The 13,691-nt window shown below is 35.1% G+C and overlaps 1 protein-coding gene across 2 annotated transcripts in view; it reads right to left on the bottom strand.

Annotated features, from left to right (window-relative positions):
- The window catches only part of Epha3 (EPH receptor A3), a 303,404-nt gene that overhangs the window by 211,352 nt on the left and 78,361 nt on the right, over window positions 1-13,691 (bottom strand). For both annotated transcript variants that reach the window (XM_085685664.2, XM_048422806.3), the window contains exon 3: window positions 10,350-11,010. In XM_085685664.2, coding sequence (XP_085541790.2) covers window positions 10,350-11,010 — 661 coding nt within the window. The remainder of the gene's footprint in view (window positions 1-10,349; window positions 11,011-13,691) is intronic.

The raw sequence follows: 13,691 nt of genomic DNA, 5'->3' as shown, positions 1-13,691 counted from the left end.
AATGATGCACCCTTCACTGAATACAGTGTTACCTGCATAAAGGATATTTTGTCTACATTCTGGAAGATGAGACACCACACCAGAAGAACATGAACAGTGCATTTCTCAGCACCTTAGATTTTCCAAGTGGCTCATATGTGAAAAATATCATCATCAAATGTTATCAAAAGTTATCCTCTTCACAAACGTTCTCTATTAATGTTCAGTGCCAGCTGCCACAGCTGTAAGATTAACACTCATTAGCTCTTACAAGTCCTAGTCTGGAACTAATGAGGGATTGTCAAAACTCTAAACACAGGCAGGATTGTTGGGGAGAAACCACATGGGATGAGGTGGAAAGCATTCGGTGAACATGGACTGATAAAAGGAGCCTTTGTGAAACACTTACCAACACATTTAACAGAATCCAAGAGTGTGAAAGGGAGAAAAAGACAATGTTCCCCATTTAATTTGCATGCTTTTGATTTTCCTTAATTTGGAAAAGGTTGATTTATAAGGCCAATAAACTGGAATATATATTTACTTACCTGTGTTTATAATTGGTACATGAATTTTCACAAAAGTTTGCAGTGCATTTTTCATGATATAGAAAAAGGGATATTTGATAATATATAAATAATTAGAAAATGCAGCAAATATAATCAATATTTCCTTTACAAAAACCAAGCAAAACATCCATTTAATAAAACATACTTAGAGAAATGGCATTCAGCAAATTAAAAACAAGGAAGTCTACTTATGTAAAGTAGATTAAGCTAAAGCAAATATACATTAACACTTTCTACAAGGTTCAGTTAAATTCAATGGTAAATAGCTGTGGCAGTTAATAAGCTATATACATTAAGCTTATATATATATATGTATATATTGATATTAGGTATATTAAGCAATTATATATTAAGATATCTACTTTTATATTCATCACAACCCTTAATCACCATCTCAGTAAGGGTTGATCTATCATTTTTCTTGAAAACCTCTAAGCATTTTAAAGATGAGTCTATATTTGACAAGTATCCTGATAAGTGTTTTAAAAAATGATACTATAATGGAAACAACATATTTCAAGAACAGAAGAAGTATTTTCCCCACTAAACTGAAGTGAATTTTCATCACTGAGGCTTCCCACAAAGAATACTGTCCCTGCATGCTGATTCATGACTCACAATGATTTCTCAAGAAAGCAAACTTGTCAATATTCAAATTACGTATGTTTCCCAAAGGTCACACATTTGCTAGTCAAGATTTACCTCAATTACTATTTGTACCTATGAATCCATAAATCCCACCCTGGAAATTTTGTATATTGATAATAATAACCATAGTAGTAATGACAATAATAATAGAAAATAACAATGCCAAAACAGGAGCATGATTTTCTCAAAGAGGAATAATCCAGACATTTTATAGTGATAGCTGTGTTTTATGTAAGACCACAGGTAAAATACTTAAACAGGACCTTCAGAATCATTTCTAAACTGGAATAAGGAAGAGAGCAGTCTTACCATTTTTATCTCTGAGTAGAAAACTTTATATAATTAAAGCTAATCCATACATGGTGAAAAAAATTACACATTTTACTAAAGTAACAAGTCTTACTTTTGTAATTGTTTGTTAGGTTGTTTATTGGTACCAGGACTGGAAAGGGCTCAGTGTTTGAAAATGATTCCTGCCAAGCCTGATGACCTGAGCTCTGTTACTGGAACCCACCTGAGGGTAGGAGGGAAACAACTTCTGAAGTTTGTTCTCTGAACTCCACAGGCATACCATTGCACACTCATGCACACACTCACTCACACACTTACACACACACCACACACACAGAGGGCAAGAGAGAGGGGGAAGGGGGAGGGAGGGAAGGAGAGAGACAGAGACAGAGAGACTAAAGAAATAAATAAAAACATTTTAAAAGCCGTGTCCAATGTTCTTAACATTTGTAGAACTGTTAGAGAATTATAAAATTATTCGGGTTTCCTTTCTAATCTCTGAGTCAGTATGGAGTATTTGGATAGCTGTATTGAGATTCCCCTTTCCAGGTCTATCCATTATTGTGAATTTCTACATATGTTTGCAGTTAAATTATCTCTGACTGCTTTAAATATATGATTTGTAGTTTATAAAGAAGAATGAATTTACAGATTTTTCTAATATCTTAAACATGAACCTCTATGGTTGAAATTTATACTGGTTGTCTTTAGCCAGACTAAAAATCTGAAACTTGATACCATAAGAAATCACAAATCAAATACACTCCCTTTTCTTTATTTGGAAAGTTTTTACTTTAATTACTGTCTAGGTAGTGTGGCGACATAATTTGATTGCATATTTTCAGTAATGTCACACAGTAATTCATATAAACTTGTTTGGCAGATGCATCTACAATTCTCTGCTTCTCCAATATATTTACAATATTTAAGGAATAAGAAATTCTCACTGTGTATATAGAATATTTGAAATAAGACAAGCCATTTCTCACAGATAAGTCAGTCCATTCAACACATATCTCTTTTTCTTCATTTCTGATCTGCATGATTCATCAAAGCAAGGTCAGTATGTTCAACGCACCCTTTAAAAATAATTGTTAGGACATTTGCATACTATAAATGTAGGATTTGTGTTTTGGAAGATAACTATCTTGCACAATATAGCATATTTTAATTACATTGTTGTACTTCTTCACTAGTTTCTTAAGCTATATTGTCTAACATCAGTTCAAATCTCTGTTTCTGAATGGGCAATAGAAGAAATACACCTATAAATTTATAGGATATTTGGAATAATTCCTTGAAAAAGCTTATGCTATGTAAAAAAGGCAGTAGGTCAAATAGCAGATGGGAAAATCCCAAAGTTATTGATGTTTCAAAGAAGAAAGATAAAAAGTGACAAGAGAAAAATGCAAAGAAGATGGAAAAGAAATAAGTTGGGAAGCAGGAAAATTTAGGGAAGTAAATATGATTTAGATATTTTATATAGTTTGAAATTTTCAGTGGATAAAGAAAAATATTTCTAAAATGCAATAACAGAAAGAATTTATCCAGGATTAAGTAAACTAAGTTTTATAGAACTAAAAATGAAGCTCTTCCACCTCCTCCCTCTTTCTGCTTTTCCCTGAGCTGAACTCGGGACCTGTGAGGCCAACAGCAGCCAAGCACTCTACCACTGAGCTACTTTCCCAGCAAAATGTAATCATTTCAGAAAGGAAAATCATGATGTTTGATAGACAGTGAACAATGGAGTGATGATAACCAACATGTAAGTAAGTAAATTCATTGATAATATTTCTCTTGTCAAGGTCACTGAAAGATAACAAAAAGAATATTAAATGAGGTCATTTTGTTCAAGCCATGAAAGTGATTTAAACGAGGAAGAGAGGAAGACTATCCCATTTCAGGGACGCTGATGGGAGACAATAATGATGTATATGTATAATATACTGCTGGAGATGACATAGTGAGCTGAGTAAGATATTCAGCGGCAATCTCATGGTCTTTCCATTTGTGGATAAAGAATCAGAATATCAAACCACTTTGTCAAAAAATTAGAAAGTAACATTTCTCACACACTTGTCAGTGACAAGAACCATTTCCTAACTGGCACAATTAAATACAAGCTGAGCCTCGAAGACAGGCTCACTGAAGTTTGAGCCTCAAGTTAATGTTCCAATAACTTGTTATAAAATTTGTGAGAAGACATATGATCCCAAATTAATCAAGTTATAGCTATTACAATGCTGTCGTAACACATTTGTCTATTTTTTATCTGAAAACGTACTTATATTATTAGTTACTAATAGCATAAATATTTACTAACATTAAAGATTATGTGTACTTAAATATTAAAGGCAAAGTAAAAGTAGGGAACTATCATTGTGAACACAGGAAAAAAATTGAATAATGCAAGATAAAATCTTGAGTTATAAATAATGTAATTTGAAGGAATAGAGGCAGAATTATTGCTGGAGGGGGGAACTGTGCAAATGAAAGGGATGAAAGTTTCAAAAGTTAAGAGTTTTCAAAAGATAATGGTTCCTCACTATATATAGGTGTAAATTTAGCAGTGATTAATTTTTATAAAGAATTAAATAATACTTATTTATCGAAATACACACAATGGAAAAAAACTGAAAATACCATAATGTATTCAAATCATCTATTTGTTACTCATTAATGGCTCTTCAGATGAGTCTATTTTTGTTGTTTGCATATGTATCTGGCCTATTAGACAAAATGCTCATTTCAAACCACATGAAACCCATGTCCTTTGTTGCATGGTTTAGTGAAAAACATAGAAGATTCAAGATAAATAATATGAACTATACTCTCTTCATGACTTACATGCCAAGAATGCCTAGTTGACAGAAACCATGTAGTTATTTTCATCCTATCAGTTTGCAATTGAGAATCATTCAGTCTCTGTAGATTCTAGGAACACAGTGTTGAAAAGATATTCATAGTCTTTCTCCTCAAGGATATTCTTCTATGGGAATTATGGGGAGGCCTTTTTTTCTTAATTTATTCAAGTATCTAAGCGTTTCAAAGTTTAACACAGTGCTGATGGCTGTGTGCACAGACTCAAAAAGCCCTAAAAATATTCCAGTGAAGTCTTTGCTTTTGTGTTTCCTCTGATCAGCAAAACGAATCCTTAAATCACCCTGTACTTGAAACCTGACAGCTGCTCTAAGAGTTTCTGAACTGGCACAGAAAGGAGAGGCGAGGGAAAGCTGGAATCTTAAGCCATCAGTAAAGACAACAAATTTGAGCAGTCATCAAAAAGTCTAGCTGACTTGGAATATTACATCAAACACACTTTTCTATTAAGTTTCTAATGTAATAAAGCATGGAATAAAGTTAACATCCCACAATTAACGTGCAGATAAAGCACAGAACAACAGATTCCACAGTGACATTAATAAGGTATTTGGTACACTAAGCCTAAACAAATTTTGTATGAGCCGAAATATTTATAGTAACCTCCTGCTATCTGCCACAAATACAATTAATTTATCATATAAAAATCCATTAACATTTTCATTTAATTTTTTGAAAATAATACTGAAGTAGATAATATAGTTCATTAGCAGGGATTAAAAGGAAAAGAGAGCAACGTATTTCCTTGGAATTGATGAAAAATCCCCACACCTCCAATTCTTCAGAAAAACAAAAATGGTGAAAGTTTATGCTGAAACGTAAGAAATAACCAAGTACTGAAAGGAAACAGATGATATTGTCTTACAAAATTATATCATTGTTTGAGTATTCAAATTCATTCAATTTCATTTTTTAACTCATTTGTTTTTAGGATTTTGTGGTGCTGGGGTTTAAAATCAAAGACTGTATGTAGTAGGATTACATTCTAGCACTAAAGCTTTGAGAATGAAAAGCCATATATTGATTTCTTTTTTTCAATGTGAGTCATGACTGACTGAAACAAGAGATATGCTAGAGGAATTTCTAGAGAGTCAAAGTGATGCATGATGTCATACCTCCATACTCATCCTTGCCTTACTCATCAGTTTTTGCTGAGGATGGTCCTTCATAAGAGCATCTACTCTCACATTCATTATACTCAGTGTTCTTTATCTTCTGGACTACATATTTTCTGTTTTCTTACTTTTCTTAGCAAGTAACTATTGAAAGGTGTTATTGTCAGTATTTCTTATTATCTTACTCTCTGCCTCTAAATGATCTTTGAAGTATGAAGGCACACCATTTCCTCCGTTTTCTTGGATTTTTTTCAGCATTTTTTTTATTTTTTATTAAAAAATTCCACCTCTTCCAATTTCCTTCCCCCTCCCTCTCCTTCTCCAGCCCAAAGAGCAGTCAGGGTTCCCTACCCTGTGGGAAGTCCAAGGTCCTCCCCTCTCCATCCAGGTCTAGGAAGGTGAGCTTCCAAACAGACTAGGCTCCCACAAAGCCAGAAACAGCCTAGAAGCCCTTCATTGGAAGAACGGATAAAGAAAGTGTGGAATTATATACACATTAGAGTACTACAATGACATCTTGAATTTTGCATGCAAATGGATGGAAATAGAAAACACCATCCTGAGTGAGGTAACCCAGAACCAAAAAGATGAATATGGTATGTACTCACTCATAAGTGGATTTTAGTCATAATTAAAGGACAATGAGCCTATAATTCGTGATCCTAGAGAAGCTAAATAAGAAAGTGAACTCAAAGAAAAATATATAGTTATCCTCCTGGATATTGGAAGAAGACAAGATTACCAGGCAAAAATTGAGAGATTGGAGGTGGGGATGGTGTGGGGGTAAGGGGAGTTGGGGAAAGAGAAGGGAGAAGGGGAGGATGGGAAGAGCTTGGGGGAATGGGACAGTTGGGATGGAAGAAAGGTGAGTATGGGAGCAGGCAAGCATATATCTTAATTAAGGGAGCTATTTTAGGGTTGGCAGGGGTTCCCAGGTGTCCAAGGAGATGTCCCTAGCTTGTTCCTTGGGCAGCTGAGGAGAGGATGCCTGAACTGGCCCTATCCTATAGGCACACTGATGGATATCTTGCACATCACCATAGAACCTTCATCTGGAGATGGATGGAGATAGAGACCCACATTGGAGCACTGAACGGAGTTCCCAAGCTCCAAATGAGGAGCAGAAGGAGGGAGAACGCTTTCGTGGATTTTATTTCTTGATCTCAAACAAAGGAACAAGAGCAGGATACAAAACAAGTAAGCTTTTTGTTCCAATGAGAGGCAGAAAGGGAGTTTATCAGGAAGGGGGAAGGTAGAGAGAAACTGGGTGGAGTGGAGAGAAGAAGGAAAACTTTAACCAGGATATCATATATGAATAAAGGATCTAGTTTAAATTAAAGGAAAAAAAGAGAAGGAAGATCAGTTGCATCTTCTTGAAGAGAGGATGCAAGAGAGGCTTTCATGTGACTATTCTCCCACACCAATACCTGTTTCTACAGTAGCACCGTTAGCTCACTTTCCAGATTTCTTTCTTAATTGGTTTATTTTTATTGACCCTTTGTTTTTGAAGCAGGATCTCATACCATAGCTCAGCCTTGCCTGAAGTCCATGCTGTAGTTCTGGCTGTCCTCATATGTATAGCAATAATAACCTTGAGCTTCTGAGTACTGGGATTACAGATTATCTTGCATTGAACTATTATTTATGTCTTTAATCATTTAGCTGACATTCTATTTTCTCCAAATTTTTAAAAACAAACACATAATTTAATTTTAAGGCTTTGTCTCTGTGTGTGTTTGTATGTGTGTGTGTGTGTGTGTGTGTGTGTGTGTGTGTGTGTGTGTGTGTGTGTCACAAGTGCATGCAGAGGCCAGAAGACAGAATTGGATACCCTGGTGATGTAGTTATAAGTGGTTCTAAGATGTCCAAAATGAATACTGGGAACAAAACTCCTCAAGAGAAGCAAGCATTCATAATTATGGAACCATCTCTCTAGCTCCAACATATACATTTATAATGTAAAAAACAAACTCGTCAAAGATAATATTTGTCTTTTGATTTTTATTCTAATGTTCAGCAGTATACTTAGCACATCTTAATAACTCAATAAATAATTAATTAAATCCATGGTCAAAACAATACAGGAAAAGTGGATTATTGTAAAAATATAAATGATGTACTTTACATACTTAGAATTTTGCTCTGCTCTGGAGAATGTTCATTTTGCTACTATTCATTCTTTGAAAACTGATGGATATGTTTGTTGAATCCAAAACCTTGTTATCAGTGTAATTTTCCCATCAAGTAGAGGTTGTCACATTCTCATCATTCAGATCACTGAACATTAAGTGTCTTAATTACCCATCTAGATTGGGAAAGTAATTGGCATATTAGATTTGTTATGTTAGGAAATGGCCTATAAATGAAATCTAAATCTTTCTAGAGGCTTCCCTGTGGAAGTGACTCGTATAAAAACACTTCTGTATGTTTTTGTATGTGTTTTCTATGTGGGTCTAGGATTTAAGTATAATGATGTAATAATAATTGGGAACTCTTTCTTTTGGAATATATGAGAGTCATTAGAGACAACCCCTCCTTTTCTTTCTATTCCTAATGTTTGTAAGCACAGTAAAAATGCCTCTACAGCCAACACAAAGCCATCTCATTAATTAGCAATTTTACGATTAATTTTTAAGTCTAGAATATTAATCTCTTCTTCTCCTAGACTGACAAAACTCATTGCACACAGGACAGAATATTTATTGGTCTGTCTTACACTAAAATCATTAATTTATGATTCTGTCATTCTAAGGAGACTGTGAACGCCTGGAAGGTAGACACAATGACTTATTCATCTGCATTTCTCCCATGTCTGCCATATTATTATTTTGCACTAATAGTTTGTGAGAAACAGTTATTGTATTGCATTTCACAGACTGGTCTGCAAGTGTACAATTCTTAATAATTTACAAATCTAGATTATCTTAGTTTCCATCCAGATATATCTTATAGAACCCCAAAATAATCTTTCAAGTAACAACGTCTTAAAATTCTCAAAACAAAATAGATGTCAGAAATAAGGAGATGCATATAAGGCTTATGATAGGTTCTTGATAACTCTGTGTAAACTCTTTGAGATCTTAGTTTCTTCAAACTACTACCATACAACATGTACACTTGTATTTCACATTGTCACCATTGACAAAACAGTTTGGGCTAACCTTAGCATTTGGGTCTAACCTATCTGATTACCTATCTTAATTTCAATACTAATGACACTGAGGTTTAAAGGAAAGATGTGGATTTCAAAAAAAAAATGGTACCTAGAGGGATGGTCTAGTATTGAGGAGCACTGGCTGCTCTTCTGGAATCTAGGGTTCAGGTCCCAGTAACTCCATGCCTGCTCACAATTAGGCAATTGTACCTCCAGTACCACAAGATCTGCCAACCTATGGGAACCAGTCATCCATGTGATCTGTAGATATACATACAGTAAAAATCCACCACCACATATGGCTTTTATGTGAATGCCAGAGATCTAAATTGGGTCTGCATGCCTGCACAGACAGCATTCATCTCACTGTGCTACCCTGCCTTTCCTTTATTTAATGTGTTTTTACAAACCATGCTGTATTCAAAGGAAAGATACTGTCACCTGTTCATACTGAATTAAAGGATAAACTGCATAAATAGTAGTTCATTTCCGTTACATGGACTTCTCAACTGTTCCTACTGAATGTCCATCAGCAGAATAACAGACTGTTCTCGTGACAGAGGCTAACAGTAAATAGAAGTGTGAAAATGAAGAAAAGTCACAGGACCATGCACTAATATTCACACATATATTTGTACTCTTCAAATATAATTGATAGTTTCAGCATGATCAAATATAAAAACTATCTAATTGAAAACAAAAAAATTGAAACAGGATTATAATCTTGTATGTCTGATAAATATAATTTATATGAAAAATATATTTTAAGTATTTTTTGCATTAAATACATAGTCTTAAAAAGTAATAGTCAAACTGATAAAAATTCAGAATCCCTAATAATATTAAATGTATAAAAAATTGCATACAATTTTGTAAATACCTATAATATTTTTTCTCCCCCAGATTCTCCCTATTTCCTTTGCCACAGAACTTCAAGTTCCCCCCCTACACACACACACACACATAAAAAACAGGTATGCCATAATAAGCCAATACAAGTATACTGGCCTTGGAATTTTAAATAAAATCATTTTCTTAGAGCATTTAAACATCCACTTGGTAGCCAACTATCACTAACTATCAATCACAGGCCATATTTTATAAATATTAAGAGAATATTACTGAGATAGGTAGGACAGATATACGTATCACTCTATTTGTTATAATTAGATTATCTGAGTACCAAAGATGTTTCTGCCCTCAGTGTCAAAAAAGGCAGATGTATTTCACTTTAATTACTACTATCACACAACCATCAAACATAAGCTAGTAAGCAAACCTCAAGCCTGGAAGATGGCCCAGCCTGCAAAGGTGCCTACTATCACGTTTAATAACCTGAGTTTGATGCCCAGGATCCAAATGTTAAAAGGAGAAACCACTTCTTCAACCTGCCCTAATACCTTTACAAAATACACCATTGTATGTGGGCATCCTCCCAACTAACTCAATAAAGTAAAATACAATGAAAAAGGTAGCACAGATGACACCTCTCCAGGGTGCAGTCCAGCACCCCAGAGTTACATCCATTAATATTTCAGAACAGATCACGAATCAACACATCAAATGGGATAAATTTAGCATATAAATCGACTCATAATTCTGAGCTGTGTTGTATGGCCAAGTGAGATCAGATTCGGTTAATTTATTTTCATTACTTTATAATAAACTCACTGGAGACAAATTTAACTTTAAAGAAAAAAAGGAGGCTCTTACCTTGGCATATGAAACCTCGTTCTTCATACCCAGCGTTGCAGGTGCACTTGCCAATAGGGACAAGCCATTCACCCTCTGTGCTGCAGTACATCCTGGGAGGATCCTCCTCCTTGGAATTATTGACACAAGAGCCCCTAACCTCCACCAAAGACTGGGAGTCCATGGGTACTGTGTCTGGAAACATAGCCAGATTCTTCACCGTAAACGGGCACTTTTTGAAGTACACTCTCACAGACACCAAGGCAACGCAAGCACCAACGTCTTGAAAAGCCAAATAAAACCCCTTTTTGTTGACCGGTCCCACTTCTCTAATCTCAGTGTTGAGTTTCAGAATGCGGTCCCCAAGATCCATCTGGGTGAAGCTTTCATCAGCCGCAATGGTGTCAATCTTTGTAAATTGATGCTCTCGGAATTTCACACTCTGGTCATCGTCAGACTCCATGTAGTACAGGTTAAAGGTCTCCTTGCAAGTCCCCAAAACCAAAGGGATGCTGTTGCAGTCCCGTAGTGTGAACTTGAGCTCCACATAGATTTTCTGAGCTGAGTTTCTCGGGACCCAGTTCGTCCTCAGCCAATTATTTTGGCTGTGATCCATGACATTGCACACCTGGTATGTCCTGATGGGTGTGTAATGCTCATCGACACCACTGATCTCTTCCCACTGAAGAAGCAAAGCAAAGAGAGAGAGACACACAAAATTAGTGAGGTACGTGTAATGATGACGCACACAGTACAAAAGTGCCAAGGCAAATTAACTAACAAAAATAGCATAAACAAAGACACACATTAAAGAAATCTGTGGACAAACTCCTGACCTTCTAGTGTATGGCTATTGGTGAATTCAATGCCACAAAGCAGTTTCATTAATTGAATGAATACATTTGCCTTGCACTGCAAGTTTTTAGATATTCAAGAAAAGGCCACTGGGCAAGTCATTATGCACATTCAAACATTGGAGCATGAAAACCTGGAAAGACTGGCGAACAGTGATTCACATCAAAGACTTGCTGCGATTCTGTATTTTGTTCTGTCTGTTTTAAAAGAAAAGGACAAGTAACAGTACCTGAAATTGTTTTTCTCACAACTTAAACAATATTGAACTAAATTTTGTATGCAGCAAAATTCAGAGACTTTACATGATAGCATCACCATGGAGCTTCACGCACACCATCTTTAAAGAGTCTCTATATTTTTGGTGGAGCCATGTTGGGAAGATGTCAGCTTCTCCAAAGAAACAGTCAATACATGTAAAACAGGAACAGCCATATAGTGAACGCTATGGTTTGTACTGCCTTAGCTCCCATATTGGACTTTTATATGGCCAAAAAGGTTAATGTGTTGTTATTATATTAGTTAGATTTATATTATTAACTTCTGTCACTATAAAAGAAGATTTTTTTTAAAGTTCCAAGAGTTTAAAACAGTAAAGAAGTAATTTTGTGATCATCAGAATAAATCCTGGGAAGTTTAATTCAATGCCATATTGCTTGCATTACTCAGGTTACTCTCTATCATGGCAATCTCTCCAACTGCTATTGCTGTGTATGCATTTTCTTTTTTCCACGTACAATTCTGCCCAGACCTTTCGGGAACACTAGTCCTTTACTGAGATGCTTTTTAATTCAAAGTCTTCCACGGTTCTCCAGTGCCTATGCAAAAGCATTTAAACTCTTCAGTTTGAAATTTTAGTTTCTTCAAAAATGATCCCAATCTACATGCTAATTTTTAAAGAGTTCAAATAGAGAATAGAAACTTGTTTCCAATGAGAGCAATTTTACTGTTTTCAAGAGCCACGTTAAATTTCCTGGTTTTTATTCCCTTCTTTCTGGTGCAATTACATTGGAATATGTTTTTCTTCCTCCTTGACATTAATAACCCTATTGTTCCTAGAAAAAAATCACAATTTAAGCATCACATTTATTTGTAAGTTATTTCATCAAGCATTAGTGGATAAATTTAGAATTTTTTTCTAAAATGAAATTATTAAATTTTGGGTTATTCATATTTACAATACTATATGACTATTAGGGAATGAATTAAATGTAATATATGGGGGTATCATTCATGAGAATGAACTCATAAGAAATTATTACTAAGGTGAAGCATATGGTGCAGTGGTAGAATACTGTCAATAATATGCAAAGTTCCATATTTGGTTTGCAGAATGAAAAAAAATGTTAGAGAATTTTTAAATTTTGAAGATCAATCATTGCATTGGATACTATAATTGTATTCTTAAATTTCATTCCAAGAAGAAAACTGAAGGAGATAAACAGGATAAAAAGAAGTCACAAAGTATCTTATTTTCAGATAATAGAATAGAAATTAATAGGTGACTCTAAAAATTCCAGTAGAAAATCCTACAACTGATATAGTTACAACATAGCAGTTGTTTACAGAGTTCCCAAAGATCAGTAGCCTTCCTATATACAAATGACAAACTGACTCAGAAAGAAATCAGGGAAACAACAATTTTCACAGTAACCTCTAATAATTTAAAATATCTTTGGGTAACTCTAGCCAAGCCAGTGAAGGCATGGCATTGGCACAACGTCAGACAAGTTGATCAGTGGAGTTAAATTGAAGACTCAGAGATGAATACACACAGCAATGGGCCTGATTTTTGCTAAAGAAGCCAGAAACACATACCAGAGAAAAGACAGCTTCTTCAACAAATGGTGCTGGTCAAACTGAATGGCTACATGTAGGAGAATTCTAATAGGTCCTTACTTATCACCCTGCACAAAATGCAGCTTCCAATGGATAAAAGACCTCAACATAAAACCAGATACTTTAGATGTGAAAGAAGAGAAGGTGGGGAATAACCTTGAACTCATTGGTACAAGAGAAGACTTTATGAACAGAACACCATTAGCTCGGGCACTAAGATCAAAAACTAGTAAATAGGAGTTCATGAATATGACAAGTTTCTGTATGGCAAAGGACACTGTTGTTTGGACAAAGTGGATGCCTACATAATAGAAAAAAGTTTTCAGCTACTACATACACAATACAGGGCTATATCCAAAATGTGTAAACAACTAAAAAATTATATATCAAGAAAACAAAAACAAATAGCCCAAATAAAATGTGATGCAGATATAAGCAGAATTATCTAAAGGAAACTCAAATAGCTGAAACTACTTAAAGAACTTGTCAACATCTTTAGTCATCTGGGACATCCCAACCAAATTTCCTTTGAGATTTCATGTTACACTTCTCAGAAAGGCCGAGGTCAATAAAACATGTGACAGCTCATCTTGGCAAGGATTTGGAATAAGGAGAACACTCATTTATTGCTGGTGGGAATGTAAGCATCCTCACCCAGGACGGGAATCAGTG

Source organism: Myodes glareolus, chromosome 2 (genome assembly GCF_982192425.1).
Source record: "Myodes glareolus chromosome 2, mMyoGla1.1, whole genome shotgun sequence".
NCBI lineage: Eukaryota > Metazoa > Chordata > Mammalia > Rodentia > Cricetidae > Myodes > Myodes glareolus.
The sequence above is the reverse complement of the archived record's forward strand: the minus strand, read 5'-3'. Positions and strand labels throughout refer to the sequence as shown.